Below are 15,504 nucleotides of genomic sequence, written 5' to 3' on the forward strand. Positions count from 1 at the left end.
GGTCCCAGAGGGCTCCGCTCACCCCCACGCAAAGAAAAAGCGCCGTGGAAAAGGGAAGAAAGCCGCCCCAACGCTCTTCCTGGGGGCGTGCTCGCTTCTCCCCGCCGGGGAAGACATCGCGGTCCCGCCTGTTACTACCGCCACAGCTCCGGGTAAGCCCCGCGTGGGGGAGAGGCCACCTCTGAGGGAGGCCTATAACTATCGGCCGGCAACTGGGACAAGGGGGAATGCGCGCTGTCTGGGATGCGATTCCTCGGATCCCCAAGGCCCTTAAAGGGGCAGCGCCCGTACGCCCGGCGCCGATCCTGGCGTCTATCGCGGACCTGCCTGCTCCGGACTTGCCAGCAGCACCGGCTGCTACTGACGCCGCTCTGCCCGCGGCACCGCCTGCAGCACCCGCTGCTACTGCCGCTGCTCTGCCCGCGGCACCGCCTGCTGCTGCTTCCGCCGCTTTGCCAGCGGCACCGCCTGTCCTGCCTGACGCGCCTGTCCTGCCTGTCTCGCCTGTCCTGCCGGCGCCTGATCTGCCTGTTTCGCCTGACCTGCCGCCCGCGTGATGGCGGTGCCTGCCGCGGCGCCCCCTGTTGGTCAGGGATTGGTGGTGCCGGCTGCAGCTCTGCCCGAGGTCCTGGCTTCACCTCCGCCTGCAGCTGAGGACACCGCTCTGCCTGCGGCACCCGCCGAGGCGCCCCCTGCTGGCCGCACGCCTGAGATGCCCGCAGAGGCGCCCCCTGCTGGCCGCACGCCTGAGGTGCCCACAGAGGCGCCCCCTGCTGGCCACGTGATGGCGGCGCCCGCCGAGGCACCCCCAGCTGGCCACACACTCGCGGCCCTACCTGAGGCCGCCTCTCACGTCCTGCCCGCGGCCCCGGTTCTGCCCGAGCCTCCACCCTCGGGGACCTCCCTCCTGACTCCCTTGCCCTTACCCCGGCAAGACCGATGCTCCCCAGGACCCCGCCTTTCAGTGTCCCGTAAGGGACGGGGACACAAGCGTCGGGCCTGGGTCCCGCCCGCCCTGCCCCCTGGCTTGCCCGTTCGGCCCCTGGCTGTGGCTCGGTGGCTGCCTGCGGGTCCTCCGGCTTGGGGTCGGCGGTCCCCTCCGGGTCCCCCCCTGGTTCCTCGGTGCCGGTCCTCGGTCCCGCCTCCGGCTCCGTGTCGGCCGCCTCCGGGCCCCCCTGCTCCGGCTTGGTGTCGGACGGCGCCTTCCCCGGCTCCGCCTCCGCCTGCCGCGGCTTCCCCCTCCTGCCTGCCTGCACCGGTGTTCCCTCCTGCTCCCTCCGTGTCCCCTCCGTCACTCCCTCGTCCCATTCCCTTGGCCCCTGGGTGGTCCCCTTCTGCTCCCTTCTCCCTCTCGCCTGCGACCCCACTGGCCGCTGCCCGTCGCCCGCCTGGGCTCCCTCGGGCTCCCCTTTGTCCCCCTTCCGTTCCAGTCTGGTCTCCCCTGTCTGCTCCTCCTCCCTTCGTCCCGCCTGTGTCTGTTCCTCGTCCCCCTCTGGTTCCTCTGTTCACTCCTGGCCCCTTCGTGTCGCCTGTGGGTGTTCCCTCTGTGTCCCCTTTCCTTGTCTGCCTGTCGGCATTCCCTGTTCTCTGTCGGGTCTTGTCTGTCTTCTTGTCCCTCGGCCTGTTCTGTGTCTCCGTTCTGTTCCCCGCCTTTGGTTGATGTTTTGCTTTTTGTCTTCCAGGTCCTGTTTCCTGCCCTCGTCTCGTCCGTCGCCTCCCCTCGGGCGTGCCCGGTGTGCGCGCCTTTGGGGGGGGGTTCTGTCACGCCCGGCTCCGTACGATCCTAGTGTGTGCCACGCCCCCTCATTATCAACGTGTGCTTCCCCGATTGTGCCCAGCTGTTTCCTGTTTCTTTTGCCTTGTCCTGTGTATATGAGTTTGCGTCTCCCTCAGGTTCCCAGACTTGTCATTGTATTGTCCGTGGATGTCTCTGTACGTCTGTCCTATGAGCAATAAAACCCTGTGTTCCCGAAGTTCCGGCTTCATTCGCCTGCTTCCCTGCTTCCCTGCTCGCCTGATCCCGAACGTGACACTAAGCATCCACATTTTAAATTCCTCAGTTTTTTTCTTTTGATGCTGCTAAAATAAAATTTCACTGAGAGCATTACGTGAAATTTAAAAAATCCTATTAGACCTACTTTGAATGAATGAATGAACAAATTTATTTGATTACCAATATTTACTTTATAGGCTTTTATACTTTAATTTACTTTATAGACTTGATATGCTACAACCATATAAAACTTGCTCACGTTTTGCTCTGGCTTCCGCCTGTTTGCGTAGCACTCTCATGTTTCTGTGAAAAGTGATTCCAAAGTGAATCTTTACTCACTGAAACAGATTCACCACACTGTTGTTCTTGCTCTACATTATTGTCATCTATACATTTGATAAGAGTAGTACACTTGTATGATTTATCAGTTTCCTTTGTGAAATACTTTGCGAATTCCATCTCAGCCAATTTGTGTAACAGTCTTGATAATTTTTTTCTTTCAATTATATTCATTATGTCTTAAAGTAATTATGACGATGCTATTTTTTCTTTTTTTATCAGACATCTAATTTTTTTAGGTTTTATTCACCTGACATGTTTCGACGTTCGCTGTCGTCTTCCTCAGAGTGTTACCGGATGTTATCGGTAGCTCATAGGTTATCAGCAGCCCGAGGACCATCAACCGCGATGAGGGAGCATACATGCTCTCACACACCTGGAGTGACATCCTACAGAGGACGAACAGACAGCTGAAGGCGTGACCGATCCGTCAATCCAGACGGGAAGGTCACGCCTTCGTGAACATCAGCTGATAACCTATGAGCTACCGATAACATCCGGTAACACTCTGAGGAAGACGACAGCGAACGTCGAAACATGTCAGGTGAATAAAACCTAAAAAAATTAGATGTCTGATAAAAAAAGAAAAAATAGCATCGTCATAGTCTTGATAATTGTACAGATGAATTCTAGGTCACGCCTCAGAATCGTAGTGTGAGCAGTATCAGAGCGAAATTGGAGTCAGACAGAGCGACCGCTCCAGCCTTAATTAAAAAACCGCTCGGCACTCTGACCAAATTCCACACTCTCTGCTCCTCACTCACGCTCCGCTCCACTCACATGCTCTGTAAGGCAGGCAAAACGGAGACGGACAATACAATGACAAGACTGGGGAAACAAACTGAAATGCAGACGAAATACAGAGGGCTAATGAAAACAACTAGAAACAGCTGATCACACGGGGATTCCACACGGGGTTAACGATGGGGCATGGCACACGGAAGGAGCAGACGATCGGGGCAGGACACATTGTTTGGATACATTTATTTTCTTACTTTACAAATTGCTGTTTTGATAAATGTGCTTTGATGTGTTTAGTACAGTATATGCTCTTCTTGTTTTATCCGGTTCATTTTGTGTTTAAATGCTAAAAAAAGCATATTTAAGTGTCATTTTTTGGGGCCGGGAACCAATTAATTGGTTTTCCATTATTTCTTATGGGGAAAATTCGATCAGAAAATGAACTTTTTAGGATTCGATCTGGAGTTCTGAATGGATTAAATTTGAGTTCTGAGGTACCACTGTACATTCGAAATGTAAAACAAACAGTTCTCAATCCGCACCATGTAAACAGTCGGCAACAACAGGTTCCTCACTGTTGGGAACCACACAGACTGACAAGGTGTGGCTTTCCCAGCACACTTTTAAAGCAGAGGGTCAGTACGCTGCCTGTGTTTTCTCTCCCTGCTCAACCAGAGAGCCCAGAGAATGACTGCTGCCTAACCCCCCCTCCCCCCGAATTAGCCTCCACAGCCCTTTGCTATCTGTTTCCTATGCATTTATTATTTCCTGTATTCCCAAATAAGCCTCACACCCCCGGGGCTTCTGGCACATTCTTGTCTACTGTGCTTCCTTGTTTTGTGTTCATATGAAACATTGCTGTAGGACTGGGTATAGTTGATTTTCTGGATTATGTATATTCATCTGTGTATTGAACAGACCAGCAAGTCAGAGTCACAGTTCTGCTGGTATTACCCCAGAAGTGTAGGCATTGTTTTCAAAAGAGAGTCCGTGATTTTAAAGAATGACCGACTGAAGGTAATTCGTTTTGAAACTAACCACTTTCAATGCTTTGCTTGCTTCAAAGCTCAAGATCATGGTTCTCTCTAGGAAAGAAATGTTATTTGCTTTAATATGAACTCATCATACTGTAAAAATTATCAGCAATGCTACTTGTCACAAAGTCTTAAGAAAGTTTCATACTTCATAGTTGACCTTCATTTAATCAGGCCAATCGTCATCATTTTTTTTTAGTATTTATTTATTTTATAACTAAAGCTTTAAATGTCTGGAAGTTCCATTATTTCCAAGTAGAAGCTGTCAGAATTACTTTTTTTTTTCAGAAATATTTACAACAGCAGCCGTCATTTATAGATGGATAAAATACATCGCATTGCATTGCAGGTTAGTGCAGCACCTTTCATATAATGCTGTGGTATATTTTAGAATCAGCATGTTATGGTTTTTGCAGGGCAGAGGTACTCATTCTGAAATATTCTGCAGGGTAAAATCAGGAGCCACTTGTGAACTACACAACATCTTTATAGTGGTGCCTCAGTACATAAAGAAAATATCAGATGCTGAACCCAGTGATCAGATGCAGTCAGCAGATTTTATATTGTAGGGACTGATGAAAAGCAGCACAAGTTCAATACAGTTTTAATTTGTTTTGCAGCATGCTCACAGATGCATTATCAAGCCACAAAGAACAGCTGCAGTCTAACTTGTTTCCTTTAATTCAAAAACGGACACAATATCAAAGCAAAGCAAACTCTTTGAAAAAATGGAAATGAATCAAACCTAACGCAACATCACCTTGAGAGAGATTTAGTGAGCAAACACTACAGTTAACTTATAGTTATGGAAACTCTAGGAAGCAGGCAATATTACTGTTTTAAAGGCAAAGTCTGCCTCACATTGTCCTGGTGGAAGGCAGGGAGAAATGCGGTGAGGTCCACCAGTGGTCTCTGATAAGCCGGATTTATCCTGCTCAGGTGGTAATCAATAATGAAGGTTTAGCAGTTTTTTTTTCCTGGGAATGACTACCCTGGCAAGCAGTATTAGAAGGGGAGCACAACTGGTGACTTGGTGGTATGTACCATAATTTTTCCCAAGTGGCATGTAATAAGCCAAATGTGCAGCTATTTAAGTCATTTAATTAAAGTATACATCATTAATTGCTGTTAATTGCAGCCAGTAATAGAATTTAGATTTAATTCAGTCTTTCTCCTCTGAGCAACATTTCAATTTTATTTATACAGCCCTTTCAACAAGGATAACAAGCACTGTTACACTTTACAGAATCCCAGACCTGTCCCCATAGAGTAAGGCTGACTCAGCGGTTCAAAGGAAAAACTGAGGAAGAAAGCAGTCCCGATGGAACGCTCCTCTGGCCGTCATCGGGCAGTACTTTATACGTTTATATACACTAGTGTGAGGAGAATTTGCAGTGGGACAGGCGGGCAGTGGGTCACGTAGGCAGTTAAGCAGGTAGATGGGCATGTGAGGTGGTTTAGGCAGCTGGTGGGCAGGTGTGGTGGCATAGGCAAGTCTCTAGAGAAATCCTCCAGCCAGTTGTCCCAGACCCAGAAGGAACCAGGCAGTATCAAGCCCAAAGAAAAGGAAAAACTCTGGGAAGAATGCTAAGCCCCAAGCAAACCCCAAATGCCTGCAACCCCCTACAGAGGCTCTGAAATCCTAAGCGGCCAGGAAGAGACTGTATACCCCAATACCAGGCCAAGAAGAGCCCTTATTCGAGTCCCAAGTTCCCAGCCTAGAAGAAGCCGTATTCCCAGTACTAGGCCAAGAAGAGGCCTTAAGCGAGTTCCAAGTTCCTGGCCAATAAAAGGCTGCAAACCCTGTACCAAGCCAAGGAGAGACCGTATTCGAGTCCCAAGTTCCTGGCCTAGAAGAGGCTGTATACTCAGTACCAGGTCCAAAAGAGGCCTTATCCGAGACACAAGTACAAAAGCTGAGTCCTCAGCTCCAGTTTCCCTCACAGTTCCTCCGGTGGTTGTCTCTATAGCTGTTCCTTTGGCTGTAAGCCCTATCAACAGCTCTTCCAATGTCTTCCCTGCTGCTTCTCCAACTACATTCTCCCCTGCTGTCCAGCCAAATGCATTTTGTCCACAAAATGACATTCTTTCGTTCACAAAATGCATTTTGTTCACAAAATGAATTTATTTAGTTGATAAAATACATTTTGTGAATGAAATGACTTTTTTCTGTCAAAGAAATGCAAGGTACTGATATCAGTTCTGTTTGATTTCTGTGCTTGAAAGAAAGTGAAGTCTTTCATGGACAAAATGTAACTGGAGTTTTTCTTTCTGTGGACTAAATGCAGCAAGGCATTACTTGATTTCATCATTAAATAATGCCTTTTGTGGCACAGATGTATTTTGAGCATGCATTATTTATTCTTTGAGCAGACTGTTAATCTTGCATCACTAAGCATTAATTCTCCTTATTTGTTTGATTGTGTATATGAGAAAACCATTGATTATTTGCATAAAGTTCAGAAGTCTCATAAAGCATTACAATCTGTTCATGATTTATGATCAATGCAATTGTTCATTTAACATAGCTTTACTGGGAGAAAAGAAACCTCTGCTATTGAAACAAAAAATTGAAAAAAAAAAACAGTTTAACAGATAAAACCAATAAAACAAATACTAAGGGTGTTAATAATGTTTTAATAATCTAGCAAACATAGTTTTTATGTGGCCTACGTGAAGTTCCAGTGTGGCCGATCCACTAAAATGAGTTTGACACCCCTGCCCTAGCCCCTCCCCCATACCTTTCCCCATCAGTAGTCTGTGTAACGAAAGTCCTTACATCTGGTTCACTGTAGAGTTCCCCATTCTGTCTGTGTTGTCTGATTTACTGAAGTTCAACCTGTCCATCCTATTCCCCAACTGGTGTAACATTCTGGTTCAGTCTTTCCTGTTTTCCCCCAGGTATCATTAAGGTCTAGTGGTTGTCTCTCAGTTCCTCTTCTGTGTACTTTGTCTTGGGCATGGTCCTGGCAGTGCCTCTTGTGCCTTGAATAGAAGTGTGTAGAAGGGGGTACTGTCAGGATTGGTCCCTGCTTTCTCCCAGTCAGTCCTTTGTTTCCTTAAGCTCCCTGCTCTCCCCTGTTGGACAGCATGTTTTGCTGGTCTTTTCTGGTGTGCTTAGTCCATGTATTCTCCCAGTGTCAATGTCTGTTGTAGTTCTCTGTTTGGCCATTGGGTGTCATTAGTCATCCTGTTCTGCTCCTTGTGTTCTCATAGGTCTTGCCCCAATCATAGTCCTCACAGTTTCCCCTTTTCCATAGGCTTAGCTTGTAGCTGAGAACTATGTCGCCCAGACCATCGTGAGTTTGAGAGTGGTCAGTCTGTTTTTGAGCTGAATCATTACTCCTATCCTCAGTCTGCATCCAAGTCTTATATTTCTTAGTCCCTAGGGTTTCAGTAATTGTTAATAACCCATACCTGTCCCTCTTCTAGACCTTGTTACTCATGTATATAAATCCCTGTCTGGTCCTCTTTTCTTCTATTACATGTGTTTGCCATTAGATGTTCCCCTTTGTAAACTCTTTTCTGAGTCTGTTTGACTACTCTGAGTTTCCTTGTGTTCAGTTAAATCTTGGACAGTTCTGATGTTGCCAACATGCCTTGGTTTAGGCCCTCTGGTCTCTTTTGTTTTAAGTGTTTTGTGTTGCTTTTTAAAATAAAGTCCCCTGAATTTGAAAGGTGCCCAGAGGACTGTCACTACGTAAGGCCCGACATAAAAGTAATTCTGCTCTAGTTTATGTGTTTAAGTTCACAAATATGATTGGTGTTCCAGGGTGCATGTTTTTTATTTCCATCTTCCTGATACAATTTGGTTTGATTGATGATTTTTGGTTGACTTGTCACCCATTGACCCTGCTGAGAAGCCCTTGATGGCAGAATGAGGGAGACCAGCTGATTAGGCCAGACATACCTGGGGCTGCTACATTTTTTCAAAATGAATACAATACTTTCAGTGATCAGTGGTCATGATCCCCATAAGTATGTAAGCTAAAAAAATGTTTACTATTTAATGAGGTTTTATAATGACCCATTCCGCAAACACATAAGCACTTGTGCACGGCCCAGAACTTTCTCTCAATAAAGATTGTCACTAGTTTTTGCAGGCCAGCACACTAACAATGTTCTATTAGTAGGGCATACAAGATGACTCATGGGTGGGTCCTAGGGTCAGGTGTAAACCACGGAGGGGGTATTAGCAGTAAATCATGCAGGCCTGAAAGCTGACCTCTCTAGATAACAATGCTTGTGAAATAACATCTGCCACTACAGACTAGAGTTGGATGTCTCGAGACCACTTTTACGCGGTCTTGGTCTTGTCACAGTCTCAGCGGTCTTTGGTCTTGGTCTTGTCTTGGTCTCGGATCCCTCGGTCTTGTCTTGGTCTCACTGTCTTGGTCTTGCTGTCTCAGATCGACATAGTGGTCGGGAGATTTGGAGCGAAAAGTATCCATGACACACAACGTAACATTCGATAATACAACATTATTATTATTTCGCCTTTTGCGCCCTTCAAATGCAAGAAATCAATGACATACATGCATTTTATTGTGATTCAGACATTGGCGCTCATCCAATCAAAATACGCGTTATACGTGCAAAATAATTGTAGCGCTAGTTAAATGTTAGTTAAATGTGTAATCACATGCCACTGCAGACATCAAGATGTCAGAATCTTTTAAGCACTTGTCCTTATTGTTATTAATGCACAATTTGATGTGCAGTTAGTATTGGTATATACTATATAGTATTTGTAGCTTGCATTTGATTCATGTGACGTGTGCGCATGTCTTTATATTGTTTGATTACAGTATTTTACTTGAAATTGTGTTGTTTGACTAAATAAATGTGACCATTGACTTTTAAATAACATCTGCATATCACGTTGTGTTGACTTAATTGCCTAATCCATTTCAGGGAAGTTGATATCATACAGTGTCATTTGGCTAGTACTACTACAATGGGACATGATGCAATTTCAAGTTTATAATTGTGTATCTTCAATTTGATGTTACAATTTCATCTACAAATTAAGTATAATTGAAATCAGTTACATACTTCCCATCCTTTAGACCAGGGGTACCCAAACTTATCCGCAAAGGGCCGGTGTGTATGCAGGTTTTTGGGATAATCTGTAGGTCAGCTGTTCAAGCCCAGGTGTGAGGACTCTTTCAGCCAATCAGTCCTCTAATTAGTAATCTAATTAGGGAGTTGCAGCGAAAACCCGCATACACACCGGCCCTTTGCATATAAGATTGGCTACCCCTGCTTTAGACAGTTGTCCAGATGACTTTGGGACCAGTCAGTTCCCGTCATGTCAGTCCTCAACAGCACACAAAAGTTAAGGGAGTCTTTTTTTTCGGTCTCGGTCTTGGTCTCGTCTAGACTTTGTCTTGGTCTTGACTCGTCCTGTCTTGGTCTTAGTCTTGGTCTTGTTTTGGTCTTGGTAGTGTCTTGGTCTTGGTTTAGGCGGTCTTGACTACAAGTCTACTACAGACTACATTTTCTTCTGGAGCAAAGTATGCCAGTGACACAGACATGAGAGGATCAGTGGTAGATCTTGCCTTGATGCTTCTGAATTGAGGCCATCACAGAAACCTTAAATGTTTTTCCTTCTTTAAAACAGTAACTCAGTTACCTTCAGCAAAAAATGCAAATGAAGGAAAAGCAAACATGGATTTACACATTTCATAAATCACAGCAGTCTAGCCTGCATACATTCTGTGTACTTCTGGAATCATAAATCACCAAGTGGAACAGTACACTGTTTGTGGAACTGGCAGGGAATCCATTAATGCCAGCCTTTAAGGATTTGTGCAAATTTTAACTTAGAACTCAGACTAGCTCACACTACTTCAGGCAATACTCTTTCCAAAAAATGGCTTGCTCCCATCTCATAACATGATCAAATGAGCAAGGTCATTGATGAACAGCCCATAATGTAAAGTGTGTTATCTGTCCTCTTAATATATCTTCCTCTAAAGACAGATGATTGTCACTAGAAATGACAATCTGACCCATTGATCTTTTTCTCTCTGTGTGCTACTGCAAACAAATGCAGTAACTTTTAACACGGTACCATGAAAATACCTTTTTTGGCAATAGGAGAGAACTATATGCCTGGAATCATGCATATTCTGTGTTTTTTTCTCCAGCTAAAACGGTGTCTGTTATTTTATTCTGTACTGCATATAAGGGCAATGTGTTGCATTTTGAGCCTTGAGTCCGACCCCAGGATATTAGTATGGCTGGATCTCCATGAGCAGCTTACAATTTTATAGCACAGTCCCAGCAGGAGATAGAGGGTGATGCACGCTTGGAGTTCACCATCCTTTCACTTGTACTCACTCCCCCTCCCTCTTCTATCAGTTATGGCGGACCTGGGCGTTAAAGGGGCTCATTACCACCCTGACACAGACAGTGCCACTCCAGAATACCAATAAGCAGAATACCATCAATCTCCTTCCCGCTCCCAACAGTCATTTTGATGATATTCCATATTACCAAGACATGTCAGATTCAGGTACATTTCAAATGGAACAAAGGACCTATTATGATAATGTCTGTTTATATTTCTCTTGCCACTCTTTATGACAGAAGACATCTTGCAGTTGGACACTTTTAGAAAGTGTAGAAGTTTATAAAACTTCCAGTGCATTATTCACCCTTTTCTGATTTGAGCCATCCCTACAGTATGATAGACGTCCTACATTGGTATTGTGATATGTGCATTTGTACAGTTTTACATGGTTTAATGACCAGGCCAATAGAATAGTATTTCCCCATTCTTACTTCCTTAGTTAACCCAGTTCTCTGTCCTCTTTAGGAAGATCAACTCACTTCTGGAACTCTCTTTAGCTAGATTGCCACACCCATGCCACACCTTGGGGATGTGCAACCAGTTTGTTATGCAGCGAGAAGATTCCAGATGTCTTCCTCCAGAAAGCTGAAATCGAGAATTTCTAGAGGCCCCCGGCAGGAAAGGTTACTGTTTCTGTAGTCAGAAACTCCAAAACATTTTTTCAGAGTTTTATTAAAACTGGGCCTATGTCAGCATCTGTGGGACTTGAATGACACAGCCTACCTGCATCACTTAACACCATACCCCCCAAGGAAAGTGATAGTGCTGCTGATGGTTTTTAAATCTGCCTTTGTGCAGCATTTGTTATCAAGATAAATGACACCCATTCCGACTTGGTTTCCAAAAAGATACATTTTTCAAACAATACCTTTAACAGTGGAAGCAATTTTCTCTAGTGCTCTGTTATTGCACAAGCATTTGCATATTTGCTTAACATACATTTTCATGGGTAAAAACCTTCAAAACAAATATACAACATAGATCCAAAAGCCTAGTAGCTAGATTTCATGTGGAATTTCACTTTTGTGTGGCCAATTCTGAAAAGCAGATGTCAGTTCTGCATTTTAATCATACTTCTATGCTGGGTACATATTATAATAATAATTGATACCTGGGGGGAAATTTTCTTTATGCCTCCCTCAACTTGCTCTTTGGAGAGTAAGCTGTAATCTGTGAAGGGCAGCCACCTGATGGGGTGCTCAGGGAGCTGGGGGTTAAGGGCCTTGCTCAAGAACCTGAGGATGTGCTGAGACTGGGTTTGAACCAACAACCTTCTGATTAAAGGCATACAGACTTAGCCCACTGAGCCACCTACTGCCCCCTCAGTATGTTTGAATTGAATATTCACATTATAAAATACTATGAAAATAATTGTTGGGTTAAAGTGGAGCTCAGTGCATGTTACTACAGTAAGGATGTCCCAATCCCAATTTTTCTGTAGGGTCACCGATCTGATCAATTCAATATTTTTATCTGCCGATTCCAAGTCCCGATCCAATATTTAATATACATACACCTACAGTAGGCTTTGTACATTCTTTGTCTGAGTAAGCCTCGTGATTTCACAGTATTCTTCATTACGGTGTTTCTGCAAGGGCCTAATTTGATTTGTTGTATTAAACCAGGGGTGCTGAACCTGATCCATGAAGAGCCGCTGTGGGTGCAGATTTTTGGGATGACAGCTGTTCTCCATGGATCAGGTCCCCCACCCCTGTATTAAACCATGCTCTTTTGCTACTTCATGGCATCGCAAACATTGCAGGTAGCTGCTGGACTACTTTAAGTTTCCAATTTAAAGAATTTCCACATGGCTGACATCTCAATAGCTTATAGTTTCAAGCTACATGCCTCAAGGTTACTGCAGCGTATGACAGAACCTTATAATCGGCGCAACTCACGTAAACTGGGCGGACACAGGAAATTAAATAGATCAGGGTTTGGATCGAGCTGTGGGAGCTGATACCAGTCAATTAAAAAATGCCTGGATTGGCTCCAATTCCAATGTTTGATATGGACTCGGGAGATCACTGCATATTACCATGTGCTCAAACCACTAAGGCCGTTGGTGTAGTACTTGCCTTGGCTTTGTGTGTGGGGAGTTTCCTTGCCTCATACCCTGTGTTTCCTGAGGTAAGTTCCAGCCTCGCTGCACCCCGGTACTGAATAAGCAGATATGGAAAATGGTTAATCCTAAATATGTCTCTGGTACATCGGACCTGATATGTTCAGCTGTATTTTTAATCCAATCACCATCTGCTGTTAGATTGGTCAGCAGAGACATATATTGTACCAGATGATCTTACCTGTGTGATCAAAGGCAAGTCTGGGGCAGTTTAGGAGAAAACAATATAACAGATCAACCATCTTGTGTAAGTTAATTAACTTTTTATCGCAAAATGTAATTAGAAAATTGTAAATTCCTAGACTTAAAATTTCTGCCAATCCCTGAAGGAAGTAGCAATGAAAAAGAACGACATTAGCTGAGGGCTGACTGTGGAAGAATCAGTAAGCTAATGAATCAGTGTACAGTTTGCCACTGTGGGTAACTCTGGCCTTGATGCAAAGCTGTCGTACCGGTGGGGGGGTGAGGGGGAGGTAGCATTTGTTGAGAAGCTGATAAGAGAGATTAATGGCATTGTCTGGGTGCCTGGCATACCAGCAGCAGCTGCGCAACCCAAAATGTTACTGCAATCTACACCATCTGCATCCTGGTGAAGACGAGGGTTGGCAGAAGGACGTGGTGCTGCAGGGATACTAAAGCTATTTCAGTCATTCCCTGGGTCTCAGGGACGCAATAAGTCGTGTTTCGAAGGATCTGCCAAATGAGAAATGGCTCCAGTGTACAATGCTAACCAACTGTAGCACGAGGTATTTGGGACTCTGGTTAATAAAAAAGACTCTAAAATGATAATGCCAAAACTTCTCGTACTCTTACATCCACCTTCATACCTTAGACGGAGAAAGTGTATGAACTATATTTCCTGCCATTACCATAATATCGTAAATATCAATCAATAATTAAGAAGGTAACATTTCACTTGAAGAAAGCTGCTGCTCAACTTCAGTCATACTTGGAGACACACAACATACTGGATAGATTCTCGTAGGGCTTCCGTCCGGAACACGGTGAAACTGCCTTAACTAAAGTTATATATAACATAACAATGGCAAACGGTTGCTGACAATGCGACTGTGCTAATGCTTCTGGGCCTTAGTGCAGTCTTTGACATGGTCTACCATTTTACTCTATTACATAGACTTGAATTTGATATTGGTTGTGTGGAATGCTGTTGAAAAGGTTTAAATCATATTGGACTAATCGATATTAATATGTTCAAGTGTCAAATAACTGTAATCTGTGTCCCCAGTCAAATATGGGGTACCACAGGGATCAGTGCTTGGTCCTTTATTGTTTTCTCTCTACATGCTGCCATTACGTAATATAATGAGAAAACATAATGCTAATTATCACTCCTATGCTGACAACACCCAAATTTCAGTTACGCATATTGACACCGCATCTATTGTCCATCCACTCATCCGTTTTCTGCAACCGCTTATCCTATTCAGGTTTGCTGTCATCTTTTGTCACTTTAGCTAATTTCTTTAATGAAGCAATGACCTGGATGAGTGGAAACGTTTTTATCACTAAATGTGTAAAAAAACAAAGGTTCTGCTGTTTGGAGGCAAGTCCTCGGGTACGAATGCTATAATCTCCGTACTCCACTCTGAAGGGCTGAACTTTTCCTTCAGCAGCTCAGCCTGTAACCTATGTGTCATCTTAGATACAAACATTTTAGATACAAATATTCAGATCACATGTGGATGCAGTATCAGCAACAAACAACAACAAACAAATGTATTTTTGTATAGCGCATTATCACAACATCCCCACCCAAAGCCCCCAGTGAGTAAGCCATAGCAGACAGTGGCAAGGAAAAACTCCTGAGAAGGAAGAAACTTTGGGAGGGACCAGACTCATAGGGGGGAGCCCATCCTCCAGGGGCCGGCAGGGAGAGTCAAATAGGAGAGATGGCTAAGTGCCGAGTCATACTGTCCAAATCATAAAATTTGAGACACAACCGGGGAGCAGGGGGGAGATGAGAAGCCCGTGCCGACGCTCCCTCCAATTGCCAGGCAACCAGAAGTAAGGCAGCGAGTCATACATGGAAGATGACACAGGCAGAACGGCGAGCTGGATGCACGGACGTCATTAGTAGTGGCGACGTCACATGTAGCAGGGTGTGCTGGACATCTTGATAGATTGAGGTCTCCAGGCAGCTCCCCCCAGGAGGAGTAGGGGAAATAAAATGTGCAATTAGTCAAAGTAGGGGAGAGTATAGGCAGTGCTAACAGTTAGGTGAGTGCAATATGAAGTGCAATGTGCAAGCTCCGGCAGATATGGCTATGGCAGCATAAGTAGGAGGGAGAGGCAGGTGGGAATGCAGGTATGGGGAGTCCCTGAAATGTCAACACTCCAATCCCACAAGTGATTGTGAAGCTAGAGTGACAGCACTGTCAATTCAGTTTATCCAAAGCCAATGGCACTGATCCCCACCCAGCTCTACACCTCACATTATACTGTAGGTCTAATTATAGGCAGTGGTGGCTTGATGGTTAAAGAAGCGCACTTGTAATTGAAAGATTGCAGGTTTGAATCCCCGACCAGCAAAGGCACCACTGAGGTATCCTGAGCAAGGTACCGTCCCCAAGCACTGCTCCCCGGGCGCTGAATTAGCTGCCCCCTGCTATGTCACAAAAGTCACGTATGGGTTAAATGCAGAGAACACATTTTGTTGTGGTGTGTTGACAATGACCACTGATCACCAAATTCTAAATTAAACAGGTGTGTTTTTAATCTAAACTTGAATATTGAGAGTGAGCCTGAAACCCGCACATCCGGTGGAAGACCATTCCACAGCTGAGGAGCTCTATAGGAGAAAGATCTGCAGCCTGCAGTAGCTCTTTCTACCCTATCGAAGGTGTGCTTCCTACAGCTACGCAACATTGCCAAATTGCGATGATTTCTTACTATTCAA

General features: G+C 44.9%; 1 protein-coding gene across 1 annotated transcript in view; it reads left to right on the forward strand.

The window, feature by feature from the left end:
- Positions 1-2,812: 2,812 nt before the first annotated feature.
- Positions 2,813-15,504, forward strand: part of LOC111848085 (lysyl oxidase homolog 1-like) — a 48,846-nt gene continuing 36,154 nt past the window's right edge. The window contains exon 1 of the mRNA XM_072717807.1: positions 2,813-2,876. Coding sequence (XP_072573908.1) covers positions 2,870-2,876 — 7 coding nt within the window. The 5' untranslated portion in view covers positions 2,813-2,869. The remainder of the gene's footprint in view (positions 2,877-15,504) is intronic.

The sequence above is a fragment of the Paramormyrops kingsleyae genome, chromosome 11, assembly GCF_048594095.1.
Source record: "Paramormyrops kingsleyae isolate MSU_618 chromosome 11, PKINGS_0.4, whole genome shotgun sequence".
NCBI lineage: Eukaryota > Metazoa > Chordata > Actinopteri > Osteoglossiformes > Mormyridae > Paramormyrops > Paramormyrops kingsleyae.